Genomic DNA, 27,510 nt, shown 5'->3' with positions numbered 1-27,510 from the left:
TTTCTGCAGAACTGCTGCCTAGCCATTCGGTCCCTAGTCTGTAGCGGTGCGTGGGATTCTTCCATCCTAAGTGCAGGCCTCTGCACTTGTCCTTGTTGAACCTCATCAGATTTCTTTTGGCCCAATCCTCTAATTTGTCTAGGTCCCTCTATATCCTATCCCTACCCTCCAGCGTATCTACCTCTCCTCCCAGTTTAATGTCATCCGCAAACTTGCTGAGGGTGCAATCCATGCCATCCTGCAGATCATTAATGAATATATTGAACAAAACCAGCCCCAGGACCGACCCTTGGGGCACTCCACCGGCTGCCAACTAGACATGGAGCCATTGATCACTACCCATTGAACCCAACAATCTAGCCAGCTTTCTATCCACCTTATAGTCCATTCATCCAGCCCATACTTCTTTAACTTGCTGGCAAGTATACTCTAGGAGACCGTGTCAAAAGCTTTGCTAAAGTCAAGGAATAACATGTCCACTGCTTTCCCCTCATCCACAGAGCCAGTTATCTCAGCGTAGAAGGCAATTAGATTAGTCAGGCATGACTTGCCCTTGGTGAATCCATGCTGACTGTTCCTGATCACTTTCCTCTCCTCTAAGTACTTCAGAATTGATTCCTTGAGGACCTGCTCCATGATTTTTCCAGGGACTGAGGTGAGGCTGACTGGCCTGTAGTTCCCCGGATCCTCCTTCTTCCCTTTTTTAAAGATGGGCACTACATTAACTTTTTTCCAGTCATCCAGGACCTCCTCCGATCGCCATGAGTTTTCAAAGATAATGGCTCTGCAATCACATCCGCCAACTCCTTTAGCACTCTCGGATGCAGCGCATCCGGCCCCATGGACTTGTGCTTGTCCAGCTTTTCTAAATACTCCCGAACCACTTCTTTCTCCACAGAGAGTTGGTCACCTCCTCCCCATGCTGTGGTGCCCAGTGCAGTCGTCTGGGAACTGACCTTGTTCATGGAGAGAGAGGCAAAAAAAGCATTGAGTACATTACCTTTTTCCACATCCTCTGTCACTAAGTTGCCTCCCTCATTCAGTAAGGGACCCACACTTTCCTTGACTTTCTTCTTGTTGCTAACATACCTGAAGAAACCCTTCTTGTTACTCTTAACATCTCTTGCTAGCTGCAACTCCAGGTGTGATTTGGCCTTCCTGATTTCACTCCTGCATGCCCGAGCAATATTTTTATACTCTTCCCTGGTCATTTGTCCAACCTTCCACTTCTTGTAAGCTTCTTTTTTGTGTTTAAGATCAGCAAGGATTTCACTGTTAAGCCAAGCTGGTTGCCTGTCATATTTACTATTCTTTCTCCACATCGGGATGGTTTAACCTCAATAAGGATTCTTTAAAATACAGCCAGCTCTCCTGGACTCCTTTCCCCATCATGTAATTCTCCCAGGGGATCCTGCCCATCAGTTATATATATATGTATTCCAAACTTTCTGTCAGGCCAAGTTCCCTTTAAGGCAGGGAACTCTGCCTGTATCCCAACACTGGAGCTTCCTATATGCTGTGAAACAGCTGTTCACGGTGGCTGGGAGGGAGTTGGTCAGTGGGGCTGCCGGTAGATGAGAGGTGCAGGGGGCAGGGGGAGCTTGGCTCAAGGACGCATGGGTGAAGAGGCAGTGACTGAGGGGCACAGAGACACATAGTGACTGGGGGAAGGGAGTGCAGGGACACATGGGGATGGGGAGAGGGGCTGGCAGATGGGGTGCAGGGCCACATGGGGAGAAGGGGATGGCTAAATGAGGGCACAGGGACAGATTGAGGAGTGGGAGTCTGAGTAGGACTGGAGGGACACATGGGGACGGAGAGGGGGTGTGAGAACACATGGGGGTACAGGGGCACATGGGGATGGGGAAGGGGCTGACTGAGGGAGTGCAGGAACACATGGGGACAGGGGGTGCAGGGCCACATGGGGAGAAGGGGGTGGCTTAATGGGATCACAGGGACAGATGGGGATGTGGGAGTCCGACACTGAGGGAGTGGAGGGACACATGGGGACAGGGGCAGATGTGCCTGACTGAATGGGAGAGGCTAGGGGTCAGCCAGGTCTGCATGAGGGAGGCTCCCTACCAATCCCTTCCTGCCCCCCCCAAAAAACCTGTTCCGTATTTCTCCCATCCACACCCAACAACCCTCGAGATTCACTCCCAGGCTCCTTGCCTCTCCCTCAGCTCCTCCATTACCTCTGACTCCCACAAGCCTTTGCACCGTTTCTGAGGGGGGTGGGAAATATGGCTCTGTATTGTAGTTTAAATCATAGGCGCTGACTTCCCTGCTTTCCCTGGGTGTTCCACCCACCCTCTGCCTCTGACCCCACCCCCACTCCACCCGTTCCATGCAGCCCTGCCCCTGCCCTGCCTCTTCCCACCCCTGCCGCACCCCCATTCCAACCCCTTCCGCAAAGTCCCTGGCCCTATTCCAACTCCTTCCCCAAATCCCCACCCCACCTCTTCCTCGCCTCCTCCCCTGAGCACACCATGTTCCTGCTCCTCCCCATTCCTCCCAGCACCACGCTGCCAAACAGCTCTTTGGTGGCGGACGGGGAGAAGCACTGGGAGGTAGGTGGAGGAGCGGGGACGCGGCGCGCTCATGGGGGGGAGGAGGAGGGGTGGGGTGGTGGGGTGAGGGAAGCTTGGCTCCCCTCTACTGTTCTTGTCAGCTGCTGGAAATGGCCCACCTTGATTATCACTACAAAAGGTCCCCCTCCCACCCCGCTCTCGTGCTGGTAACAGCTCACCGTTCCTGATCACTCTTGTTACAAGAAGAAAAGGAGTACTTGTGGCACCTTAGAGACTAACAAATTTATTTGAGCCTAAGCTTTTGTGAGCTACAGCTCACTTCATCGGATGACGATGAAGTGAGCTGTAGCTCACGAAAGCTTATGCTCAAATAAATTTGTTAATCTCTAAGGTGCCACAAGTACTCCTTTTCTTTTTGCGAATACAGACTAACACGGCTGCTACTCTGAAACCTGACTCTTGTTACAGTGTGTATGGTAACACCCATTGTTTCTTGTTCTCTGTGTATATAAAATCTCCCCACTACATTTTCCACTGCATGCATCTGATGAAGTGAGCTGTAGCTCATGAAAACTTATGCTCTAATAAATTTGTTAGTCTCTAAGGTGCCACAAGTACTCCTTTTCTTTTTGTGGAAACAGACTAACACAGCCACTACTCTGAAACCTGTAATAAGGGACTGTCTGTTGGCAACCCTGGGGTGGGATGCACGGGATCCCAGTTCCTTTGCAGGAACTAATGCAGACGCTAGTGCAGAGCAGTGGTGAGCTGGGCCCAGAGCTTCACAGCCCCCTGTAGTGGGGATCTCTGGGTGAGCGGCTCTGGCTGACAATCTAGCACCAAGTGCTTCATCTATGGCGGAGCCTGGAAGTGCCACTATAGCTTTGCTGTTCATGTGGGTTCAAAGAGCTCTGGTGCTACTTAGTGGATGCTCCCACCAATGCCTCTTCACAAAATGCTCCTTATTCCCCATGGCCCAGATCCACAAGGGTATCTGGGTACTTACTCCCACCGATTTCAGTGGAAATTTAGGAGCCTAAATGCCTTTGAGGATTTGGGCCCTCATGCCAACCTGAGGATATGTCTACACAGCGGCTAGCAGTGTCATTTCCAGCCCGGGGAGACATACCTACAGTAGTGCTGGTTGAGCTAAACACAGAAGTGTAGGCATGATGCGTGGTACAAGATAGCAGCCCTGAGTAAATCCCATCTGAAACATATTCAGGCAGCTACGCAGTCCTGCTGCTCTCACTGCAGTGGCTATACTGCTGTTTTTAGCATACTAGCATGACCAGAGCTAGCGTGGGTAAGCCTGGATCTAGTGTGGGTATGTCAAGCTGAGCTGGAAATTACCCCTCCAGCTCCAGTATAGACATATCCTGAATGGGGGAGGTTTAAATGTCTCCATGCTACACACAGTAGAAAGTCCCTTAAAATGAGGGAAGTTGGGAGCCAGGTATCCTTTAAGTGAGTCCTTAAACACCAAGATTTTGTCTGTTCTACATGTGAAACATCCAGGGCATGTTTCACATGGTTTCCCCCAAGATCCTTGGTATAAAGGTCCATGCCCCGTCTGTTGTGCACCTGTCCGCTGCTCTCCACCCCAGAGATAGCTGCATTTTGGACACGTCACTCCCACTACCTGCAGTGGGAGCTGCTGTGCCTGCCTGATGGGGGTTTTCATCCCAAAGTCCTTGTCCCTGGGAGCTTCCAATCAAAGGCCCCAATCCTGCAGGGAACCCTAGAGTGGGGGTGGAGTAGGGGGCAAGGATCGGTCTGTAAATTACATTGAATAAAGAGGAGGTCTAATCCCGCATGGTTCTCGTGCCCACCGCTCCCACTGATCTCAGTAGGGCCTCTGGGCACCCAAGCAATGCAGGGGCTGAGACCTAAAATGAGAAGAGCATGGTGCAAGTGACAGTCACTGTGAGGACACAGAGCCTGTTCTTCAGGGAGGACATGTGGGTCCTGCAGTGGTAGGGGGCACCTTGTAGGCAAGGGGTGGGGGAAGGCCTCCCATGCGCTGCCCCTTTGCTTAACAGTTCTTAGCAGAATAATCCCAGGTTTTATAGAAATCCTAAAGAGCCAAACGGCAGGAGCGATCCTTGTTTCTGAGCCCAGCAGCACCATTCATGAGGGGAGTTAACGCCCCCGCCGCTCCAAACCCACGGGATGTGGGAGTGTCAGAGGCAGCAGGGCATCACTATGGTGCCCCTGGGCTCCAGCTGCCCACAGCCACAATGCCCTCCGCTGGAAGGGGGCAAGAGGGTCAGTACCAATCTTAGTGCATGGGCTAGTGAAAGCGGGCAGTGGGGAGCAAGGCATGAAAATGCCAATGTCAGGCAGGGGCCCAACAGGGGTGGGGGAAGACCCTCCCTGCCCCCTCACTGGAGCTGGCTGGGGTAATGGCAGGGCACGGACCTCAGGAAAATTCTAGTTGCCCCCTTGATGCCAGGTCCTGCTGATGGGGGCAGGTTGTGTGCCTGACCCTGGCAAGAGGGGGAGGAGGGTACCAGGCCTGGGGGGGGCAGGACCTAAAAGGGAAGGTGTGGGGTGCCAGACCCTAAAGGGGGCAGATGGGGTGCCATGCCCTGGTGGGGGTAGGTGAGGGATGCCAGGACCTAAGAAGGGTGCCATGACCTGGCAGGGGCAGGCAAGAGTGCAGATCATAAGGGGGTTGACAGGCCCTGTTGAGAGAGTGTCAGGCCTGGTGGGGTAGAAGAGGGAGGCCAGGCCAGCGGGGGGCTGCTGGGCCTGGCGGGGGTACACGAGGGGGGCCGGGCCGGGGGGGGGGGCCGCTGGGCCTGGCGGGGGTACACGAGGGGGGCCGAGCCGGGAGGGGGCCGCTGGGCCTGGCGGGGGTACACGAGGGGGGCCGAGCCGGGAGGGGGCCGCTGGGCCTGGCGGGGGTACACGAGGGGGGCCGGGCCGGGGGGGGGCCGCTGGGCCTGGCGGGGGTACACGAGGGGGGCCGGTCCGGGGGGGGCCGCTGGGCCTGGCGGGGGTACACGAGGGGGGCCGGGCCGGGGGGGGGGCCGCTGGGCCTGGCGGGGGTACACGAGGGGGGCCGGTCCGGGGGGGGGGCCGCTGGGCCTGGCGGGGGTACACGAGGGGGGCCGGGCCGGGGGGGGGCCGCGGGGCCTGGCGGGGGTACACGAGGGGGGCCGGTCCGGGGGGGGGGGCCGCTGGGCCTGGCGGGGGTACACGAGGGGGGCCGGGCCGGGGGGGGGCCGCTGGGCCGGGCGGGGGTACACGAGGGGGGCCGGGCCGGGGGGGGGCCGCTGGGCCTGGCGGGGGTACACGAGGGGGGCCGGGCCGGGGGGGCCGCGGGGCCGGGCGGGGGTACACGAGGGGGGGGGGGGGGGGGGTGGGGGGGGGGGGGCCGGTCCGGGGGGGGGCCGCTGGGCCTGGCGGGGTACACGAGGGGGGCCGGGCCGGGGGGGGGCCGCTGGGCCTGGCGGGGGTACACGAGGGGGGCCGGGCCGGGGGGGGGCCGCTGGGCCTGGCGGGGGTACACGAGGGGGGCCGGTCCGGGGGGGGGCCGCTGGGCCTGGCGGGGGTACACGAGGGGGCCGGGCCGGGGGGGGGCCGCTGGGCCTGGCGGGGGGGGGGGACCAGGCCGGGGCCGAGCGGGGGGCGGCACGGGCGGGGCGGGGCGGGGCAGCGCTGCGGGGACTCCGGCCCCGGGCCCTTTAAAGCTGGCGGCGGCGGCCGGGCCCGCCCCGTGGGGCGGCTCCGGGCCGGGCCGCTCAGCACCGCCCCGCGCCGGCAGGAGGCGGCAGCGGAAGATGGCGGCGGCGGGCCCCGACCGGGAGCTGGACGAGCTGCTGGACAGTAAGGGGGCGGGGGGCTTTGGGGGCCCCGTCACGGGGCAGGGAGGTGTCTTTGGGGGCCCCTCTCCCCGGTGCCTGTGCCCGCAGCCCGCAAGGCCCAAGGGGCTCAACCCCCCGCGGCAGCGGCTGGAGGAGCCGGTGGGGCTGGGGTGGGTCCCCTGCTGCGCCCTGCATTGCCCCAGGGCTGCTCCTTGTCGTGGGGCTGCGATTTCAGGGGTGCTGGGGGCGCGGGGGTGATGGGCCTATGCGCTCGGACTCCGTGGGGAGCAGGTGTGTAAAACCGTGGTAAATAAACCCCATCTTGGACATAAGATGGGGTGAATTGCGGCCTTGACCCCTAACTGGGGGCTACTGGGGTAGGAATTGCAGCGATTCCTCAGGGCTATAGGGGCCTGGTCTGCGCCCGGGGTAGGGGTTCGCAGCTGAGAAGGAGGATTGAGTTGGGGGTTGGTCCTGCTTTGAGCAGGGGCTGGGACTAGAGGACCTCCTGAGGCCCCTTCCAGCCCTGATAGTCTAGGAGTCTAAGCTCTGTTGACAACAGCTGGTCTTCGACCCTCCTGGCTCGCTCAAACTGCCCGCTGGGCCTCTGCCCGTATCTGCGTTTGGGGAAACTTCAGGGAAGATGCAGTGGGTGCCCCTCTTCCTAGTTCTCTTGCAGGCAGTGCCAGGGCGGGGAGTGCTGCTCAGAGGGATGTGTCCTCTGGAAGAGAGGTGAAAGTTCCCAGCCATCTGTGCTTGTTACGGACTTCCTGGCATTTTCACAAGGGCCTGGCCATTTACTTAGCTGATTCTAGGGTGTCATCTCAGATTTCCTTGTGGCTTCATTTAGATACAAGATATTTTGTCCCTTGTTTGTCTTAAGTTTATTTAAACAGCTGCCAAGCTTCACCCCAGAAGCAGTGGCATTTTGGTGGTTTCCATTGTTGGCATTGGTGGGGGTGGCTTATTTTATATTGCAGTCGGGCCCAGAGGCTAAGCAGACTGAGCCCCTTTGTCCTGGTGCTGTATATAAAAAATGGCAGCCCCCGCCCCGCAGAGCTTACAACCCAAAAGCCAAGGCATAAAGCGGGGATGAGACATACAGGCAATTTGTGTTGGGGGAAACAAGGTAACAAATAATAGGATCTGGATAATTCATAGCTGGGAGCAGGGATCACACTGTAAATGTCAATTCGCTAACTTTCTTTATGTTTGCAACACAATCTAAGATTGGACCCAGACTGCTGTTACAGGAATCTGTGAATCCTTAAAGGGACACTGTCACACTAAAGTATAGTACTAAAAAGTTTTCTCAGCTAGGTAGTAACATCTCTGATCGCTAAACTGAATGAATACTAAGAATTTAGGGCCCAGTTCCGCAAACACTGAATACCTAGTGGCTTCGTTTATAGTCCTGCTGTCAAGTCCGTAGCCAGTGGTGGTGAAGGTAAATGTGCTTTCAGGACTGGAGCCTTCCTTCTCATTTTTTATGCTCCTGGTTGATGTTCTGCACGCCTCTCAGTTTGAATATTGATGCAAACCTGTCAGGAGAACTTCTGGTTCGTCGTGAGTTTCTGACTGATTTCCTTTGAGGTTTTCTGGTGCCAGCCTCGTGCCACACAGCTTGCTTCAAACAGAAATCATTTTTTTAAAAATGAACTTTAAACATTTCAGGTTTCAGAGTAGCAGCCGTGTTAGTCTGTATTCGCAAAAAGAAAAGGAGTACTTGTGGCACCTTAGAGAATAACACATTTGTTTGAGCATAAGCTTTCATGAGCTACAGCTCACTTCATCGGATGCATTCGGTGGAAAATACAGTGGGGAGATTTATATACACACACAGAGAACATGAAACAATGGGTTTTATCATACACACTGTAAGGAGAGTGATCACTTAAGATGAGCTATTATCAGCAGGAGTGGGGGGGGGGAGGAGGAAAACCTTTCATGGTGATAATCAAGGTGGGCCATTTCCAGCAGTTGACAAGAACATCTGAGGAACAGTTGGGGGTAGGGCGGGAGATAACATGGGGAAATAGTTTTACTTTGTGTAATGACCCATCCACTCCCAGTCTCTATTCAAGCCTAAGTTAATTGTATCCAGTTTGCAAATTAATTCCAATTCAGCAGTCTCTCGCTGGAGTATGTTTTTGAAGTTTTTTGTTGAAGGGTAGCCACTCTCAGGTCTGTAATCGAGTGACCGGAGAGATTGAAGTGTTCTCCGACTGGTTTTTAAATGTTATAATTCTTGATGTCTGATTTGTGTCCATTTAGTCTTTTACGTAGAGACTGTCCAGTTTGACCAATGTACATGGCAGAGGGGCATTGCTGGCACATGATGGCATATATCACATTGGTAGATGCGCAGGTGAACGAGCCTCTGATAGTGTGGCTGATGTGATTAGGCCCTATGATGGTGTCCCCTGAATAGATATGTGGACAGAGTTGGCAACGGGCTTTGTTGCAAGGATAGGTTCCTGGGTTAGTGGTTCTGTTGTGTGATGTGTGGTTGCTGATGAGTATTTGCTTCAGGTTGGGGGCTGTCTGTAAGCAAGGACTGGCCTGTCTCCCAAGATCTGTGAGAGTGATGGGTCATCCTTCAGGATAGGTTGCAGATCCTTGATGATGCGTTGGAGAGGTTTTAGTTGGGGGCTGAAGGTGATGGCTAGTGGCGTTCTGTTATTTTCTTTGTTGGGCCTGTCCTGTAGTAGGTGACTTCTGGGTACTCTTCTGGCTCTGTCAATCTGTGTCTTCACTTCAGCAGGTGGGTACTGTAGTTATAAGAATGCTTGATAGAGATCTTGTAGGTGTTTGTCTCTGTCTGAGGGGTTGGAGCAAATGCGCTTATATTGTAGAGCTTGGCTGTAGACAATGGATTGTGTGGTGTGATCTGGATGAAAGCTAGAGGCATGTAGGTAGGAATAGTGGTCAGTAGGTTTCCGATATAGGGTGGTGTTTATGTGACCATCGCTTATTAGCACCGTAGTGTCCAGGAAGTGGATCTCTTGTGTGGACTGGTCCAGGCTGAGGTTGATGGTGGGATGGAAATTGTTGAAATCATGGTGGAATTCCTCAAGGGCTTCTTTTCCATGGGTCCAGATGATGAAGATGTCATCAGTGTAGTGCAAGTAGGGGCATTAGGGGACGAGAGCTGAGGAAGCATTGTTCTAAGTCAGCCATAAAAATGTTGGCATACTCTGGGGCCATGCGGGTACCCATCACAGTGCCGCTGATTTGAAGGTATACATTGTCCCCAAATTTGAAATAGTTATGTGTGAGAACAAAGTCACAAAGTTCAGCCACCAGGTTAGCCGTGACATTATCGGGGATACTGTTCCTGACGGCTTGTAATTCATCTTTGTGTGGAATGTTGGTGTAGAGGCTTCTACATCCATAGTGGCTAGGATGGTGTTTTTAGGAAGATCACCGACGGATTATAAAAAGAAAAGGAGTACTTGTGGCACCGATGGATTGTAGTTTCCTCAGGAAGTCAGTGGTGTCTCGAAGATAGCTGGGAGTGCTGGTAACATAGGGCCTGAGGAGGGAGTCTACATAGCAAGACAATCCTGCTGTCAGGGTGCCAATGCCTGAGATGATGGGGCGTCCAGGATTTCCAGGTTTATGGATCTTGGGTAGCAGATAGAATACCCCAGGTCGGGGTTCCAGGGGTGTGTCTGTGCGGATTTGTTCTTGCGCTTTTCCAGGGAGTTTCTTGAGCAAATGCTGTGGTTTCTTTCGGTAACCCTCAGTGGGATCAGAGGGTAATGGCTTGTAGAAAGTGGTGTTGGAGAGCCTACACCTAGTAGACTAGTTGCCTAGTAGCCTCTTGTTCATATTCCGACGTATTCATGATGACGACAGCACCTCCTTTGTCAGCCTTTTTGATTATGATGTCAGAGTTGTTTCTGAGGCTGTGGATGGCGTTGTGTTCTGCACGGCTGAGGTTATGGGGCAAGTGATGCTGCTTTTCCACAATTTCAGCCTGTGCACGTTGGCGGAAGCACTCTATGTAGAAGTCCAGTCTGTTGTTTCGACCTTCAGGAGGAGTCCACCCAGAATCCTTCTTTTTGTAGTGTTGGTAGGAAGGTCTCTGTGACCTTGCTTGTCACCATGAAAGGTTTTCCAAAGTAAAACTATTTCCCCATGTTATTTCTCCCCCCTACCACCCACTGTTCCTCAGATGTTCTTGTTAACTGCTGGAAATGGTCCACCTTGCTTGTCACCATGAAAGGTTTTCCTCCTTTCTCCCCCCCGCTGGTGATGGCTCATCTTAAGTGATCACTCTTCTTACAGTGTGTATGATAAAACCCATTGTTTCATGTTCTCTGTGTATGTATATAAATCTCCCCACTGTATTTTGCACCGAATGCATCTGATGAAGTGAGCTGTAGCTCACGAAAGCTTATGCTCAAATAAATTTGTTAGTCTCTAAGGTGCCACAAGTACTCCTTTTCTTTAAACATTTCACTAGCTCTCAGATTTTTTTTTTTTAAATCATCTTTCACAAAATCTGAATGTCGGGTTAAATTTAACCTCATTGGGGTCCCTTTAACCATACCTCATCTTGGTGCCTTGTGTCAGTGCATCAGCTTGAGAGAGAGGGGGAACTTGCCCCACAAAGCTGCGTCTGCAGGGATTATGGCCATGTTGCCATGCAGCGGTATGCATAAATTAAAGTACCACGCGTAGGATGAGAACTGGACGTTCATCTCCCGCCACCCTCAACTGCAGCAACTCTAGGATTTGGAATGCTCTGTGCTATGAGGGTAGTGGCTGGCAAGCCAATGGGTTTAATGGTCAAGTATGACTCAGTATAAGCTGTCTGAGGCCTCTGAGGGTGTGTCTACACAGTATTTTGGAGCGAGCCTCCCCGCCTGGGCTGACAGCTGTCTACACAGCTGTTTTTAGAGTGCTAGGATGAGTCCTGCTAACCCCAAGTCTGTCAACCCAGGCTGGGAGGCTGACTCCAGAATGCTGTGTAGACCGACCCTCACTGCAGCATGAGCATCTTAAAGGCTTTCTCCTTGTCACAACGTGCATGGTTTTCCCTGGGTTGGCTGCCTCAGCTTCGTAGTGGGCTTGGTGTAACCCCTTCTGTCTCCCTCTCTTCTGGGGCCTGCATGGTTATAGCCACTCAAGTGAACTCTCCCTGCTTCTGTCTTTAAGGTGCACTCAGTGATTTTGAGAAGACCAAACCGGTTCCACCGCCCGTCCCTGCAGCTGGAGCGCGGGATGCCTGCAGCTCTGAGAAGTTACCAGGCGATGCAGCCCAAGTATGAGCTCGGAAAGTCCATGAGTGCAGGGTGGAGAAGGCTTGGGGAGAAGTTCCCCTTGCTTTACAGATCTGGTAGAATCCCTTGCTCTTGTGGGCTGGGCTCTTGTCTGGGGATTCTTGGCGTCCCATTCTCCCCCCACTTCCTATCCCACCAAGCCTTCCTCCCAAATATGCTGGCCAATCAGGGCTGTAGCTTTGACTGCTGGTCTCTCTTGGGGATGAGTAGAGTGGCTTGGTCATGTGGCCAGGCCCTCTGCTGTCTCAGGAACTGCCTGTCCTTGATCCCTGTCACTGTGGTTGTGATTGGCCAGAATGTTCTTGTTGCCTGTCCAGAATCAGGCCTTGGGAGCCATATGGCAGGGCTGTTCAGGGTCCAGCCCTTTGTCTCTGGAATTCACACTTCCTGTGGATTGGTCAGGACACAGTGGAAGCTGCGTCTGTTCAGTCCAGTTCAGTAGCTGGAAGGGCACTCCTAGTGGGTGGAGGTGGTGGGGATTGGGCTAGTCTGGAACCATTCATTGCAAAGGTCACTGTTTCTGATTATTGTGACTTACCCAGATACAGCTGTAGTTAGGACCATGTTTTTGGAGGGGTGTTAATGACTAGAGCTGGATCTGGGAGTCAGAGCTCCTGGCTTCAATTCCTGGGTCTGTCACTGACTTGCTGTGTGACTGTAACACTGAAAGACCCTGGTCATTGGCGGGCAGAATCGAACCTGGGATCTCTGGAGCTAAATGCATGAGCCTCTGCTGAATGAGCTAAAAGCCATATGGCTGTTAGCTAAGGCAGTAGAGAACACTCATAATCTCTCTCTCTCTCTCTCTCTCTCCCCCCCCCCCCCCGTGTGTGTTTGTGTTCTCGGTGCCACTAAATGGGACAGAACACCACATCCAGGAGGTGTGTGGGTTACGTGAGCACAGGCAAGTCACGTCCCCTCTAGGCATCAACTTCCCTGCCTGTAAAAAGGTCCAAATCTCTACCTCAATTTCGAACCCAGCCTGAACGCTTTGAATGCTTTGATTTATTCTGTTTTTACAAGTCTTTGTTCTTGCTGTGTCTTTGTGTTTCCCACTTCTGGGAGCAGAACAGCAATTGTGCAGGAACCTGTTCCCAGGAGACTCAGCTCCGTTTCACAGACTTGGCAAGCTTGGATCAGCACTGGAATTGTCCTGTGGTCCTTCCTGGGCTTTGGTCCTGCCCAGATGCCCAGGGAACACCCATTTGCATCTCATGATTCCTGTGGGGAGATTTTGTTCCGAGTGGGGCACAGAGCTCTGTGACAGCGTGGTTTGCTTGCTTCCTTCCAGCACTCCCTCTTTGCCTCCCAGGAGAAATTCTTCCAGGACCTGTTTGACAGCGAGCTGGCGTCACAGGCCACAGCAGAGTTTGAGAAGGCCATGAAGGAGCTAGCTGAGGAAGAACCCCACCTGGTGGAGCAGTTCCAGAAGCTGTCAGAGGCAGCTGGCAGAGTTGGTGAGGAGCGGATGGGGCACTGTTACCCTTTGCATAGCTTTGATTCTGCTGGAGGGGGAGCTATCTGGATTTAACGTTAGGGGAGTAAGCTGCCCAGTGGGTTAGCACAGGGGCCTGGAAGTCAGGACACCTGGTTTCTGTCACTGGCTCATTGGGTGGCCACAGGGGAGTTTCTTCTCCAGGTGATACCTTGCTACCTCTCTGTGGCACTGAGGGGCTTAACTCATGTTTGGTGGGCTGTGAGACCGTCAGATGGCTTCCGGGGAGCATTGTAAAACTCACTGTAGTATTGATTGCCCAGCACAGGCAGTAGCTGCTCAAGCATCTCATGTGCTACCCCATTAAGGTACATCCACCCTGACCAGAATGGGAAGAGGAGAGTTCTGGCTCCATGACCCCATCAGCCCTTGACTCCTCAGGCTGCCATTGAGGGGGAAAACTAGTTTTTTTGCAGAGTGAAATATATGAAACCAAGGGACAGTTTGGAGTCTTGGGTTAGGAACATGGGAGTGGCCCGACCTGGGGGCCATTAGGTGCAGTGTGTGTTTCCAACAGTGTTTGGTATCAGCTGCTTCAGAGGAAGGTGCAAGAAATCCAGCACTTATGGGACTGCTTGTCCCATGCACAGCTAGCTCCTGAGCCCAATAGTCAGTGATTGGCTTGTGCAGAGGGTGAATAACCCTTGCAAAATGTTGTTTTTAAATATTTACTAGTCTAACACTGGCTGTGCTCATTATCCATGTAAAGTCTTATCCTCTCTGATTCTCCGTAAACTCTTGGCTTCTGTGATAGTCTGTGGAATTCACTGCTACCCAGTATCCATGGCTCATGTGAAAAAAAGTTTCCTTTTATTAGTTTTGGATTTGCCGGCTGTGAGTTTCACTGTGTAATCCATCCACATGATTTCTGTGAATGAGATTCCCTCTTTAACGAACAATTTACAGATATCTTCTTTTATGGTGCAAACTCAGATTACTTACCCTTGCTACAAAGAATCTGTTTGAATCTGACCGTAAGGTATGCTTCTAAACTCAACTCCTTCTGACCACAAATAGCACCAGGAGAGCAAGGTATTAAAATGGAGCATTAAAAAAAATCAAACCACTACCACTTCACTTAGTGATGCTCGCTGTCATGCCAGAGAGGGCCAGGAATAATTGTAGTAGAAAACATGCAGTCTTGGCATACAATACTGAGATGCAGTTTGTTCACTTCGAAGCCTTGCAGAGCTGCTAAAAGCTTAGGGTGTAGTTGCACTAGAAAATCTTTTACCACTTTAATTTGGCTAGGTCTACACTAGCATAGCTGCACTGGCAAAGCAATTCCAGCATAACTGTACTAGCAGAATGCTCCTATTGTGGATGCTACTTGTCCTGGCAAACCTGTGCTTTTGATGGTATAGCTTATTCCACCATCAGCATGCTTTTACCAGCACGACTGTATCTATCTAGATTCTTTTGCCAGCACTGTTATGTGAGCCACAGTGATGTTAGCCGAAGTTTGTAGCATAGACTTTACTTCATACCCATACAGATAAAGCAGCAAAAAACCCTCTAGGGTCAATGCAGTTATACTGGTTTAAATGCTTATCTAAGTATGCTTATTCCAGTTCAGGAAGCAAAATCAGCTGTCCTTGTACAAGATACCTTTGTGTAAGTATAACTGAGTCCACGCTATGGGCTGTGTTGGTGTAACTTGATGGGTACAAAATCACCCCAACCAGCATTGTTATATTGGTGTAACGTTTCTAGTGTAGACCAGCCCTTACAAGCGACTAAAGAGAGCAAAAAAAAAAAAAAAAAAAACCCATGCAAAGCAAATCTGTTGTCTTTAAACAACGCTTTCTTTCATGTCTGGGCCGTGGGTTCAGGTGCAGAGGAGCACAGGCTGATGGGGAGTTTGGGTTTCCTCTGTCTGTAAACCTTATCCCTAACCCATGCCCTCTTCACATTCCTAATCAAAGGGCAGAAGAGAGTTTGCACAGAGCTGAGCATGTTGTCCACAGCCCCAAGCAGTCTCTTCCCAGTGACTGTCAGGGTCTTCAGACTCCAACTCGCTCCACATGTGCAGGGAGACCAGAGTCCACCTTGCAGATCTGAGGGTATAGAGATTTGCCCTCATTTCCAAGGAGCTGCAAACATCTGATCAGCAAGGCACCATGGTCTGTTGATCACTGCACCACCCTGAGAGCCTGGAGGGCTGAGTTCTCCCATTTCTGCCTTGCTCTGTGACCTGGGTAAGTCATGTCCTCTCTCTGTGCCTGCAGAATTGGGTGTGATAATCCCAAAGCACCTTTAAAGAAGCTCTCTGAAGTCTGTGGGTTAAAAGAGCAGCAGAGAAAGTGAAGTATTGTTATCACGAAGGTAGCCTGCGTCCGCAGTCCCGTCTCTGCTATTGGAAATTCTCTCTGTTGCATACACAGAAGCACTAATAACTTGGAGCTGTAATTTAATCTGGTAATAACATGGGTATTTGTCTGATCTAGCATCTCTCCCCCGATCTCCACAGGAAGTGACACAACATCCCAACAAGAATTCACCTCCTGTCTGAAAGAGACGCTCAGCGGCTTGGCTAAGAATGCCAACGACTTACAGGTAAAGCATCATGAGGTTCCCGGAGCTTGGTCATGTTCTGACCCAGTTCAGATGAGGTGACTTCCAGTCCAGACCCTGACTCCTCTGGGGCCGAGATCCTGAAGGGAAATATCTTGAAAGATGCCAGAGGAGGAAGCAGCAGGTTGCAGAGGTGTTTGGGGCACAACAATCTGGCTTCTGCATCACAGCAGAGCATTCACTTGTATTGATGGTGGCACAGTAGGGGGCGCTCCTCCCTCTACCAGGGACGTTCTCTGTGCACTAGTCCTTGCGCTGGTTGCCTGCACTCTTTCCGACCCCTGTGATGTAGTGGATGCAAATCTCCTCATTTGTGGGGTTTGATTTCCCTCCCCAGAACTCCAGCATGTCGGAGGAAGAGCTGGCGAAAGCCATGGAAGGCCTGGGCCTGGAAGAAGGCGACGGCGAGGGGAATATCTTACCCATCATGCAAAGCATCATGCAGAATCTCCTGTCCAAGGATGTGCTTTACCCCTCCCTCAAAGAGATCACAGAAAAAGTAAGCGGCTGGGAGTTGGCAGAGTGGCACGACCCCGCCCCCGCCTTGAGGGTCACCATATCTCCATGTCCTTTGCTCCTAGTATCCTGAGTGGCTGCGCAGCCACCGTGACACCCTGCCTGAAGAGCAATTTGAAAAGTACCAGGAGCAGCACAGCATCATGGGTAAAATCTGCCAGCAGTTCGAGGCTGAGCAGGCTGCGGACAGTGACGCTGAGCAGAAAGCTCGCTTTGAAATGGTGTTGGATCTCATGCAGCAGGTGAGCATGCCACCTTTGGGGGCCTGCACCCCGTTTCTAGCCGTGAGCTCTGCTGAGGGGTCTCAGTCCTGGGGTGTCAATTGGGATGGGGCTTTTGAGCGCATTTGTCCACTAGGAACCAGACTGAGAGCCCAGACTCACGTTGCTCAGGCCACAGAAGCACTGTTGGTGACACCCCAGCTCACTCCTGACCTCTGCTGGGCCAGGATCCAGCCACTGAGGGGCGAGGCTTTGCCTTTCCTGAGCCATCCCCTCACGCTGGGTTGTACAGCTGGACACATGCTGCTTGGAGCTACTCTCCCTTAATGCTCTTGTCTCTCTTCCAGCTCCAGGACCTGGGGCACCCTCCCAAGGAGCTGGCTGGAGAGTCGGTGAGTGTGGAACGTACTGTAGACACGGCCTGATTCCCAGCCCTGGTCTCAGCACCCTTGGCCCCCACTGCAGTCAAATGGGAGTTTAGAGCCCTCTGCACCTGAAGGGATTGGGCCTCTAGTCTTCAGGCTCAGCTAGGGGGTTTGCTGGGAGATGGTAGAGCTGTCAGGTAGCCCTGGACCCTTGTCTTTAGCTGCTCCACTATTCTTTCCTTTGGTTGGTATCTAGCAACAGAAGGCAGCACCTCCTTGCTACCGATTATATCAGTGCTGAGTGCCTTTGGGCTGGCGGGGACGTGAAAGGACTGACTTTCCTGATGGGATCAAGCAGTGTCTTGATGGGATACAGGAAACCTTGGGGCCACTGCATATTCCTGGCAAGGAGAGCCCTCTAGCGGCTAGAATCCGAACTCAGGTCTATGTGCTGGTTTTACTCCTGGCTCTGACACCCGTGTGCTGTGACCAGGGGCAGTCCTTTCTGTGGCTCCATTCTCCAGTGTAAAATGAGGGTAATACTGGTTCTGGGGAGAATGGGACATGTGCAGCTTCGTTAATGTCTGGAGAGCTTTGATGAGGTGCTGCCAGGGTCTAATTCACACTTCTTTAGTCATCTGTTGTACTGACAGGTAGAGGCCTAATTAGTCAGGTGTAACCCTTTGTCACCTAGTGGTGCTTATTCCCCTGCTGGCTGGTTCCAGACAAAGGAAAGAATCAGGTGGGTCTGCCCAGGAAAAAAGTGATGCTGGATTTTAAAAGGAAAAATCTTCCTGAGCAAATCCACCAGATGCTGTTTGTCTGTGCACCCTACTCAGACTTGTGCCTCTGGTAGGGAGGGTGAATGGCTGGGGATAGTTCAGTGGTTAGAGCACAAGCCTGGGATGTGGGAAACCTAGGTTCAATTCCCCCCTCCACCACAGACCCCCTTCTGGAACTTGGGCCAGACATTCAGCCTCTCTGTACCTCTGTGAAAGCAGGGGTAATAAGATAGTGAGGTGCTTTGAGATCTACTCATAAAGAGCCCGATACATGAACAAAGCGTTTATTATTTCTTGTTGGGATGTCATGCTGGGTCAGCACTGACCTGGGCCCTGCTTCACTGAGCTGGGAAATGGTTCCAGGGACCTCAATTGCACATAGCGTTCGATTTCTGCTTCTTTGTGTAGCCAGCAGTATTGTTCCTGACCAGACAGCTCTGCTGCCTTACTGCCATTGTGCCCGTGAATTGGCATGTCTCTCCCAGAGGGCCAGGCTCTGCAGCTGGGAGCAGGCCGCTCCAAGGCTCTGCACTGGGGGCTGGGGTTAGAGGTGGTTGATCCAGGGCCAGTGCAGCGTTTGTGGCTTTCTCCCCACACTGGGCAGCATCTGTTGTAGCCAAGCCTGGCCCAGGTAGATCTGAGCTATAGACCCTGTCCCTGGTCTCACAGCTGGGACATGCCTGGGGTGTATGGATGTGAGGGGCTATATGCATGGGACAAGCTCTCCCTTGCCAGAGCTGGCTCCTTACAATGCTCCTAGGTGTCTCTGCACTGGGCATGTTGGGCCATTCTCCTACTGTTGGTCTAGCACCTGCAATGTCCCTCAGTGCCAGGAGCACTAGTTCAGAGGGATCGTTCTGCCCTTTCATGGCGTTGTCAGAGCAAGCTGGTAGAAATGTTGGCAGCTGGTCTGCACTCATGCTCTCACCATTCGCATCAGCGCTGCCACTAGTTTGGCAGTGGGAGAGCTCTGGAATATCCTTGGAGCAGATGAGCGAGTTTCCAGCCCCACTGCAGCATTGTTAGAGCTCATGCCCCTGGGAGGCTGCTACAGGGCTTGTCTGAACACAAGCTGTAGTGCTTAACTGTCCAGGTCTAGTTAGTAGTGCAGATGCAGTTAGATCGGTATAAAGGTGCTTATCCCAGTGTAGCCTATGCCCAGAAGGGAAGGGGAATAAACTATTCCAGGGGAAGGCACCTCTAGACCAAACTTCCCCACTAGGGGCTGTCCCGGTATCACTATATTTGTAAAAATCCCACATGTTTAACTGGCATCATTATATTGGTATGAAAGGTGTGTGTAGACCAGGCCATGGCCATTCTGGAGTAGTTTGGGACTGCTGGCTCTCCCCTGCTCTCTAGCTGTGCAGTGAATTGCTCTCGAAGGCTCTCTGCGCTCCAGTTTGCTGGGCTTCCCCAAGTGCTGAGACAACCGCTTTCCCGGCAGCCTTCCCACAGGGGAAGTTTCTGCCTGGGGCACTTACTCACATAATAGGGCTTAACTAGGGGGGTGGGGATGGGAAGAAAGCCAGCAGGGGGCTAAACCCCATGTCCTCTTGGACTCCGATCACATGCTCATCTCTTGTCTTGCTCAGAGTCTTCTCCTGGATTCTGATCACATGCTCATCTCTCGTCTTGCTCAGAGTCTTTTCCTGTTGCCAGTGATACCTTGAGGGAGTAGGAAAAGATGCCCCCTGTGGAATGCTATGTGTGGGGCTTAGCGCTGTTCACTGGCAGGCCCTAGCACTAACTGAGCCCAGCAGCCAAAACAATCTGTTTGCAAGCATAGCAGGTGCACTGACATTTCAAAATGTCTGCGACTTCCAAAACAGCCATGAATCAGCCCCTGGCTCTTCCCCTTAACTGGGCATTACAGACCAGCTGACGCTGGGTGGAAAAACAATCTCTAGGAGCTGTTCGCTGGCACAGTATATTGCCTGAGAATAGGCTGGTCTTAACCCTTCACTGACCATGGAGCTGCAGCCTCATTGAGGGTGGGGGGGGGGGAATTATGTTCCACAAGCCATGTAATCTTTAGCCCCTTAACTGCCTCTCCTCTGCCTGCCTGTGCTGCGATTGGTCTAATGCTATAGCTCTTGTCTAGGCAGCATAAAACTCTGAGGTCTAGCACCTTGTCCCTCCTAGGAGAGCTGGAATTCCTTTGGGGAAGGAGGTATGACGGGAATAGGACCCAGGAGTCCTATTCCAGGTTCTTGCTGATTGTGAGACCCTCTCAACCTGTCCGGGGCTCAGTTTAGCCCTCCAAAACAAGGACAATGCTATAATCAGCTGGCTGGTGCATCACTGCCCTCTGCTGGCTTGAATGAGAACTGCTCCGTGGGTCATAGGTGAGATGGAGAGTCTCATTTAGTGCAGGTGAAGGGGGTGGTACTTTTGCCTTGAAAGACATGCTTAGAAGGACTTTGGTTCTGAGAGAACATGGATCTTCCCCTACATCCCTTGTCTATTGCTCCAAGTAGATTATGGGCAAGAAATTGACATTACTTTGTCCATTGCCTGTTTTGCTCCCAAATCGACATGGTGTGATGGGGATTCTTGGGAGAGGATTTGGGTCAAGACTGGCCCAGGCTGTTTGGAAGATGCCCTCATGCCAGGGCTTGCTGCAGAGCCCTTGGTTTTTTGAGCCCATGCACAGTGGGCTGGGTGCCAAGTGTCAGGATCTCTGGCAGCCAGAGCAAGGAAGCTGTGAACTTGTGGCTTTACTGCAGTAGGAATTCAAGGCCACCTTAGGAGTGCATTCCCAGGGATCAGAAGAGAGTACATTTCAAAGCCTGCCTATTTGTAAGCGTAGCACTTAGCAGCTGGGCTGAGACGTGACAACACCCCTCCTGTCTGAAAAGCAAAACCTTAGGGTCCGTTTGGATCAGGATCTGAGCTTTGCTCCTTGGGCCCCCTCTGCTTAGCTGTTAATTCCACAGAGTTCTCCAGGAGCAAATGGAGCATGTGGAGAGCTGGCTGGGTAAACACCTGCTTGGCTTGTGCCTTTCTCTATTCCCATAAAATCCATGGGCTCTTGGCATGTTATGCTGTGATTGGATGGGACTTTGCCTCCTCCCCTTGGATCATATGGCTGAAGCACAAACACCTTCAGGCTCCCAATACTGAAACTGTTCTGCTGAGGTCTGCTTCCTTCCCCCAGCCTCCAGGAAGGGAGTAATTCCCATTGAATTCTTTGGCCATGCCTCATGGATAGCTGCTAGTCTCACTCCGTGTGGTGGGAGAAGGGGTGCAGGAGATGATCCCTGAAGATCTCCCTATCAGTGCACCAGAAATTACCCAGCATGCCTGGATTGCAGAGGCTTGGGGTTATGTCAGGACAGCTTTAACCCAGCCACTGAGGTGTGGGAAGGTCCTAAAGGAAGCCAGCAGAATTTCTGGAAGGTAAATGTCACCATGTAAGTGCCCGGTCCAGCTGCTTCTCGCACTGCACTGCCCAGACTGTGATGTAGGGCCACTCCTAGGGGCCAGGGATACAACCACTGTTCCGACTCTCCCTCCCACACACCCTGAGGAGATGGGCGTGTCCTGCGGCCTGGTGCTCAGAGGGCGGAGAGCTGGCTGGTGTTTCCGCACTCCTCCCCAAACCGACTTGGCCCAGGAGCTGAAGCAGGAGGAGCTGCTGAACTCTGTCTGACAGCACAGCGACAATTAACGGCATGTAATGCTTTATTGATATTCACACTGGTAGCAGCCCAGAGCACTTTGCAGGCACAGCCTTGCGACGTTGCTGCGTGGCAAGGTGGCGACGTCCCAATCTGTAGGCAGAGCTGCTGTGACATTGGCACCCCAGATGGCTTTTGGGAGGTGCAACTTATCTCGTGATGGCACGTTAGCAGCTCTGCTGGGGGAAGAGGCGTGTGTGTGTGTGTGTGTCTCACTGCTGGGTTTCTGCCAACTAAAGGAGACGGTGATGGAAGCTCCTTGCAGGGGTGGCTCCCAGCGTAGGACGTCAGCAGTGGACCATGGCTAGCAGGCTGCAGAGCAGCAAGTCTGGGAGGGAAGCCAGGCCAGGTACTGAGCGAAAGGTCAGGGACGGCTGTCAGCTTGCTCACCTCTGCTGGAGGAATAAGTGCAGAATAAAGAGAGGCTGCAGGAACAGAAGGGGTGGGGGGGAGAAGCTGTTCTGCGAACAGGGTCGCTTACGCTCCCTTCTGATGTATTCTAATCCTTTATTAAGGAAATAAAAACACATAGTCCTCTCTGTGCAGTGGCCAGAGATCCTCTGCAGTCACTAAAGCTGTACTCCTGACAGCTCTTTCTAAGAGGCAGTGTGGCCTAGCAGATAGGGAGACGGGAGCTGGGTTCTGTTTCTGGCTCTGCCACCTGCTGTATGACCTTGGATAGGTTGCTTCCTGTCTGTGTGCCTCAGTTTCCCCTCCCACCCTGTGGCTATTTGTGAAGGATGGTGTCAGTTTTTGCACAGCACCCAGCCCATTTGAATACGAGTAATGAGTAACTTGCTGTAGGCAGGCAAGTCCATAAAGGCCCGGTACCAGTGTGGGTGGAACGCTACTGTGGTGCTGGGACAGAAGGGAGGCAATGGGGGGTGGCTTGAGGCCATAATGGTGCCTTCCTGGACAGTGTGTGCCATGGGCAGCTACGAAACCAGCGTGACACAAGGAGGCAGCTCAACCTGGATGCTCCTAGCTGGAGAAGGGGGGCATCAGGATTTCCATTACAGTGGGAATGTAACTGATGTCTGCACTGGGCCATCTCCCTGCTGGAGTGCAACCTGGGCACAGTGCTGACCCCCTCCCCGAGCCGGTCCATCTGCCCAGCTCTCTGATGTCATGTCTGTCTAGTTCATGGTTGGCTAGAGGCCAATACAGGCTACGAATGGGAGTTAGACTTCTGCAATTGGTACCTAGGTGGGATGAGGACTTCAGCTGATGCGGGTGCAGGTGTGCATGGGGAGCTTGTACTGCCGCTGCCCAGGTCACACCTGCTGTATGGATAAAGCCTCTGCTGACTTAGAGCCTCTTCCGTCCAAGTGCCCATCAGGTTAGGCCTGGTAGCTCCCAGGTGCATCAGTATTACTCCTGCCCCTATCCCCCCGCCAGTGGGGTGAAAGGAAGTGGAGCCACAGACGCAATGTGAGCGTGAGTAGTCTTGCACTGAGCCTGCAGCAGAGCTGGGAGAAAAGTGCCAGACTCCGGTCTCCTGGGTTCTAACGTCTCGCCCACATGCCATCTGTCCAGTACCTCTAGTAGCACTAGGCTCACAGCCAGAGGCTCTGGCCCAGTTGCACTGAAGCCGGACAGTGGGTGGCCATGCCATGCCTTCCCACGTGCTAACCCTTTCCCTCTTCTTTCCCCAGCCACCTGGGCTGAACTTTGACCTCGATGGACTCAACCTGTCAGACACAGCCAGCGCCGGAGGTGACCAGTGTCGGATCATGTGATTGCCACCCACGCCAGCCGACCAATAGGAAAGGGTGATGGGTGTAGGTTGGGGGGACAGCCCCCTGGAAATGCTGCAGTGCCTAGAGCGTGCCAGGTTCATTAACATATAATTAAAAATCCAGATAGGATGGCCTCAGTCTGTGACTTTCAGAAAGTCTTAGGAGATCCTAGTTGATGAGAGAGTGCACCCTGCAGAGACGCATGGAGGGCTCTGACCATGTGGTTCCTCCCTGGTGCCTCTGGGCTAGGAGTCCCCCAGACTGGTGCTCTCATTCTTTATAATTAATCTCTGGGGTGCTGGAGTCCTGGTGGAGTGGCCCCAGCTGTTCAGGGTCCCCTCATGGGGCAGGGGCCAGTTGCCTTTTGACTGTGTGGTTTGAAATCTAATCCTCGTTCAAAGGGATAACCAGCCCCCTCGGCCCAAGAGATTCTTATCCAAGCCTCTTCCTGCTGCATCCGGTCCCTTATGACAGGCAGGATGGGGGGGTCTCACTGCTGGTTCTAGGGAGTTCTGCAGAAGCTGAGCTAACCCCTGGGCTGGTCTCAGCCTCCCCTGCGCACAGGCTTTGTTAGTGACTGAGCCAGCCCAGGTGGGCAGCGCTGTCTTGAGGGCAGAGAGGGGAGGTGGAGCTGGGGAGGTCTCGCTGAAGAGTTCCTTCAGGGTAGATGAGCAGCTTAGTGTAAGTGTATTAGGGTTGTGGGGCCCTAAAAGGGCCTTTGTCACTCTTGTGCCATTAGCAGCACTCGCATGCACTCACTGGTGCTGCTGAAAGGGGGAGCCAGGCATGTACTGAACTCTCTGTTCCTTTTTTCACACGCACTCCCCTCAGCTCTGGTTTCAGCTGGCAAGGGCTTTCTCCTAAAGGCCGGTGCCCTGCCCGTGGCTGTCTCTGCTGGAGCAGCCGCTGTCTAACTCTGTCCAGCAGTGGAACATACATTGCACGTCCCCTTCCTGAGACCCAAACTCTAGACCCCAGTGTGCTAGCACAGTTTCTGCCCTGGTCCCCAGTGACAGCTTGCTGCATCCAGTTATCTCTCTACTACAAGTCAGATTCTTCTGACTACTGATCCCCTCTGAATAATGAGACCAGTGCAGGCCTCCCAGGGATTGAAGATCTGTCAAGAATTTACGCTGCCCAGTTGGATTTGCTTTCAGCTACCATCCAGCCTGCAGGCCCCACGCAGTACGTGCCTGTGAGCTCCCTCACCGAATTTCTCCAAACACCTGCTTAAAGGCATCTGCACTGAGCCCCCTGCGAGGGAAGCTAACACAGAATAAATTGCCACCTGCACACAGCTGTCTCTCCTCTCCCTCCTCCCAACTCTCTAATAAACACCCGGCGTTAATTAACTCAGATCTGTACCTTTCTCTCTGCCAGCTGCCAGGGTGACAGGTGGGGACTGCATTCTAGGGGAGCAGCTCAACTTGGTCCTGGCTAAGCTTAAGACCCCTTCAGAGCGGCTTGTGAAAACCTGCTGGCTGCTAACAAATCCTGAAAGGGTGCTGCCCAGCGGGGCCCTCTGTGTACCTGGGCTTATCGGGGGGAGCAGGAGCAGAAGTGATTGCCAAGGCAACACTGGCAGCTATCAACTCTGTGATGTGATTTTTTTCCTCCCCCCTGCCCCCCCCCCCCATTGGCAGAACCTGATTGTACACAATGGGCTGTCTAAATTCCCTGAATAAAGGTGGTGGCAATCTCCCTGGCTCTGTCCTCCATGTCTGTCTCGGTGGGGTGGGGGATCTGCTGAATGGGGAAATGAAGAGGGAAGGAATAGAGCACAGACACCTATGGGGAGGAGTTGCAAGCGCATACGCCCTTCTCCCCACTCCTTGAATCCCGCTCTCCCTAGCCAACTGTACAGAGCAATACAACCAGGCTCACCCCTGGTAATCCCTGCCCAGGACAGGGACACCTTGGGCTCCATTTCTCCCTATGGGGCCCTCTAAGGACATGTGGGGGAGAGGAACATTTCTTTCTGAAAGAACTGGTGCCTGAGACTGCTAATCTGGCAGCAAGGATATTTAATCTGTGTGGGGGTAGTACTGTGTGACGGGAGAGTAGCTAACACTGTGCCTGTATTTAAGAAGGGGTGCAGGGAGGGAGGGAGTGAACAGGGCAAATACAGACGTATTAGTCTGATCTCAGTAATAGGCAAGGCTGTAGAACAAATGGTGAAGGAAAGAATAACTTTGTGGCGGTAAAAGGGTAGGGTGACCAGATAGCAAGTGTGAAAAATCAGGACAGGAGGTGGGGGGTAAATTGGCACCTATATAAGACTAAAGCCCCGAATATTGGGACTGTCCCTATAAAATCAGGACATCTGGTCACCCTATAAAGGGGATGTAATGCAACAAGGGTTTACCAAAGGGAGATCATGCCAGACTAACCTGATTGCTGCCTTTGAGAAAATAACTGATTTTTTTTTTTTTAGATAAGGGAATTGCAGAAGATCCAACATACTTGGATTTCAGCAAAGCATTTGACTGGGTGGCAGCTGGGACACTGTTAGTGAAATCAGGGGAGATGGGTTGTGCTAAAAGGTGGATTATTGGACTAGAGGGAGGTGACTACTGGAGTTTCTCAAGGAGTGCTCTTGAGGCCAGTCTTATTCAATCTTTGTGGTAATGACCCTGGCAAGAAAAGTAGGAGTGTGCTACTGAAACTTGCTGCTGATATGAAGTTGGGAGTCGTCATCAATGCAGAGGAGGGCTGGACTAATAGGCAGGAAGATCTGGATGACCTTGAAGCCAGGAGTTACAGAAATGGAAGTTCAATAGTGCAGAGTCATGCACTTAGGGTCTAATCGGAAGAATATCTACTACCAGCCAGGGCCTCATCAGTTGGAAGCAGGAGGAGGAGAGAGCCCTGGTGGTGTGTTGATCACAAGATGACTATGAGCCACCAATGATATGCAGCCATGAAAAAGGCAAATGCAATCCTAGGGCATATCAGCAAGGAGAGAGAAGTATTAATACCATTGTACAAAGCCCTGGGGAGACCTCAGCTGGAATACTGTGTCCAGTTCCTGTCAGCCATGTTCAAAAAAGGTGAATTCAGACTGGAACAGGTGCAGAGGAGAGCTACTAGAATGATCAGGGGACAGGAGGGCCTGTCTTAGGAGACTGGAAAAGCTTGGCTTGTTTAGCCTAGCAAAAAGAAAGCTGAGTGGAGCTATGATTGCTCTCTATAAATACAGTGGGGGTTGGAGGAGATCCCAGGAATGGGGAAGAGCTAGTGAAGCTAAAGGACAATGTTGGCACAAGAACAAATGGGGATAAACTGGCCATGAACAAGTTGGAAATTAGAAGAAGGTTTCTAACCCTCGGGGGCGGGGGAGGTTCTGGAACAGCCTCTCCTTAGGAATTGGGGGCTGGCAGCAAACAATTTAAGAGAGAGCTGGACAAATGTAGAAGTGTGATTGTGTGATGAGGTTGCATGTGACGATAGGGGCAGGGCTCAGCAGCCCTGGGGCTCACTTCTTATGTCCCTAAAAGCTCAGGTTTCAGTATTTTTGCAGGCTGCCTGTAGAGGTCAGGAAAGGATTCTCCTGCTACCCCTGCAATGTATTCTGATTTTTTTTTTTTATCACCTTCCTCTGAAGCATCAGGGATGGCCACGGCTGGGGGTGGGACATTGGACAGGGAGGGCCAGACCTCTGAGGTGGCATCCAGCATTCTCTCAGGTGCTTGGCTGGCTGATTCTCGCTCACCTGCTCAAAGTCTCCCTGATTGCCATATGTGGGTGTGATGGGTTACCTCCCATGCACACTCTGGGGTGCCACCTAATGTACTGGGGTACCATTGAGCCTGCCTGTTTCACCAGCCTGGGCTCCCTCACCCTGTCCTGCTGAGCCTCCTCTAGCACACACACAGGTAGGGACACGCACAGCTGCGGAAAGACACAGACACTGAAATCAGTACTGCATGGGAAGGCTTTCAGCTAGGGAATTGCCCAGCACTCAAGTGCACTCCCCTCTGGAGAGTAAACCCAAAATTGTATTGTTTTGTGTTGCACTGAGAACTCCTACAGTGTAAGCTAATTGAAATTTGCCCCCTCCCTCAATATGGAAAGAGATATGCACACTTTTGGCCCCCCAGTTATGAATTTCACAAACTGGTTTAGAGATAAAAACAAGTTTATTAACTACAAAAGATAGGTTTTAAGTGATTATAAGGGATTGCAAACAGATCAAAGCAGATTACGGAACAAATAAAATACACAAATTAAGCTTGATACATTAAAGAAACTGCTTACAAGTAGTAATTTCTAACCTTAAAGGCCAGAAACCTTTTCCAGCCTGGGCTCAGCTATTCTACCCCCCACCCGCCAACTCCCTTTCTCTTTGTTTCTTCGATGTTTCCAGCAGTCAGCCTGGGCAGGGATTCAGTGAAGAAAGAACCTAGATTAACTCACTTCCCTACCTTAAATAGGATTTACATATAGTGGGAATCCTTTTTTCCCCAGTTTGATCCCCACCCCCTATTAGTGGAAAAATACT

General features: G+C 52.5%; 1 protein-coding gene across 3 annotated transcripts; it reads left to right on the top strand.

The window, feature by feature from the left end:
- The first annotated feature begins 6,214 nt into the window (after positions 1–6,214).
- Positions 6,215–27,258, top strand: PEX19 (peroxisomal biogenesis factor 19). 3 transcript variants are annotated; one of them, XM_043501828.1, is made up of 9 exons: positions 6,215–6,365; positions 11,510–11,616; positions 12,947–13,091; positions 15,600–15,685; positions 16,041–16,202; positions 16,285–16,461; positions 16,788–16,832; positions 22,926–22,986; positions 25,444–27,258. In XM_043501828.1, exons 1-9 carry the CDS (start codon positions 6,320–6,322, stop codon positions 25,635–25,637), a joined length of 1,023 nt encoding a protein of 340 aa, XP_043357763.1. In that variant the 5' UTR covers positions 6,215–6,319; the 3' UTR covers positions 25,638–27,258. The 3 variants fall into 3 exon arrangements, with proteins under 3 accessions (XP_043357763.1, XP_043357762.1, XP_043357764.1); XM_043501827.1 differs by having other exon boundaries at positions 12,926–13,091; XM_043501829.1 differs by lacking the exon at positions 25,444–27,258 and having other exon boundaries at positions 22,926–24,707.
- The last annotated feature ends 252 nt before the right edge of the window (positions 27,259–27,510 follow it).

This window comes from Dermochelys coriacea, chromosome 24 (assembly GCF_009764565.3).
Source record: "Dermochelys coriacea isolate rDerCor1 chromosome 24, rDerCor1.pri.v4, whole genome shotgun sequence".
Classification (NCBI taxonomy): domain Eukaryota; kingdom Metazoa; phylum Chordata; order Testudines; family Dermochelyidae; genus Dermochelys; species Dermochelys coriacea.
Note: the sequence above shows the minus strand (reverse complement) of the source record. Positions and strands in the feature narration are given on the sequence as shown.

Bases quoted from the DNA above. Each gene is read 5' to 3' on its own strand.
- PEX19 (XM_043501827.1), top strand. From the start codon at position 6,320: ATGGCGGCGGCGGGCCCCGACCGGGAGCTGGACGAGCTGCTGGACA. The intron at 11,617-12,925 runs GTATGAGCTCGG...GCTTCCTTCCAG, and splicing joins TACCAGGCGATGCAGCCCAA to CACTCCCTCTTTGCCTCCCA. The intron at 16,462-16,787 runs GTGAGCATGCCA...TCTCTCTTCCAG, and splicing joins TGTTGGATCTCATGCAGCAG to CTCCAGGACCTGGGGCACCC.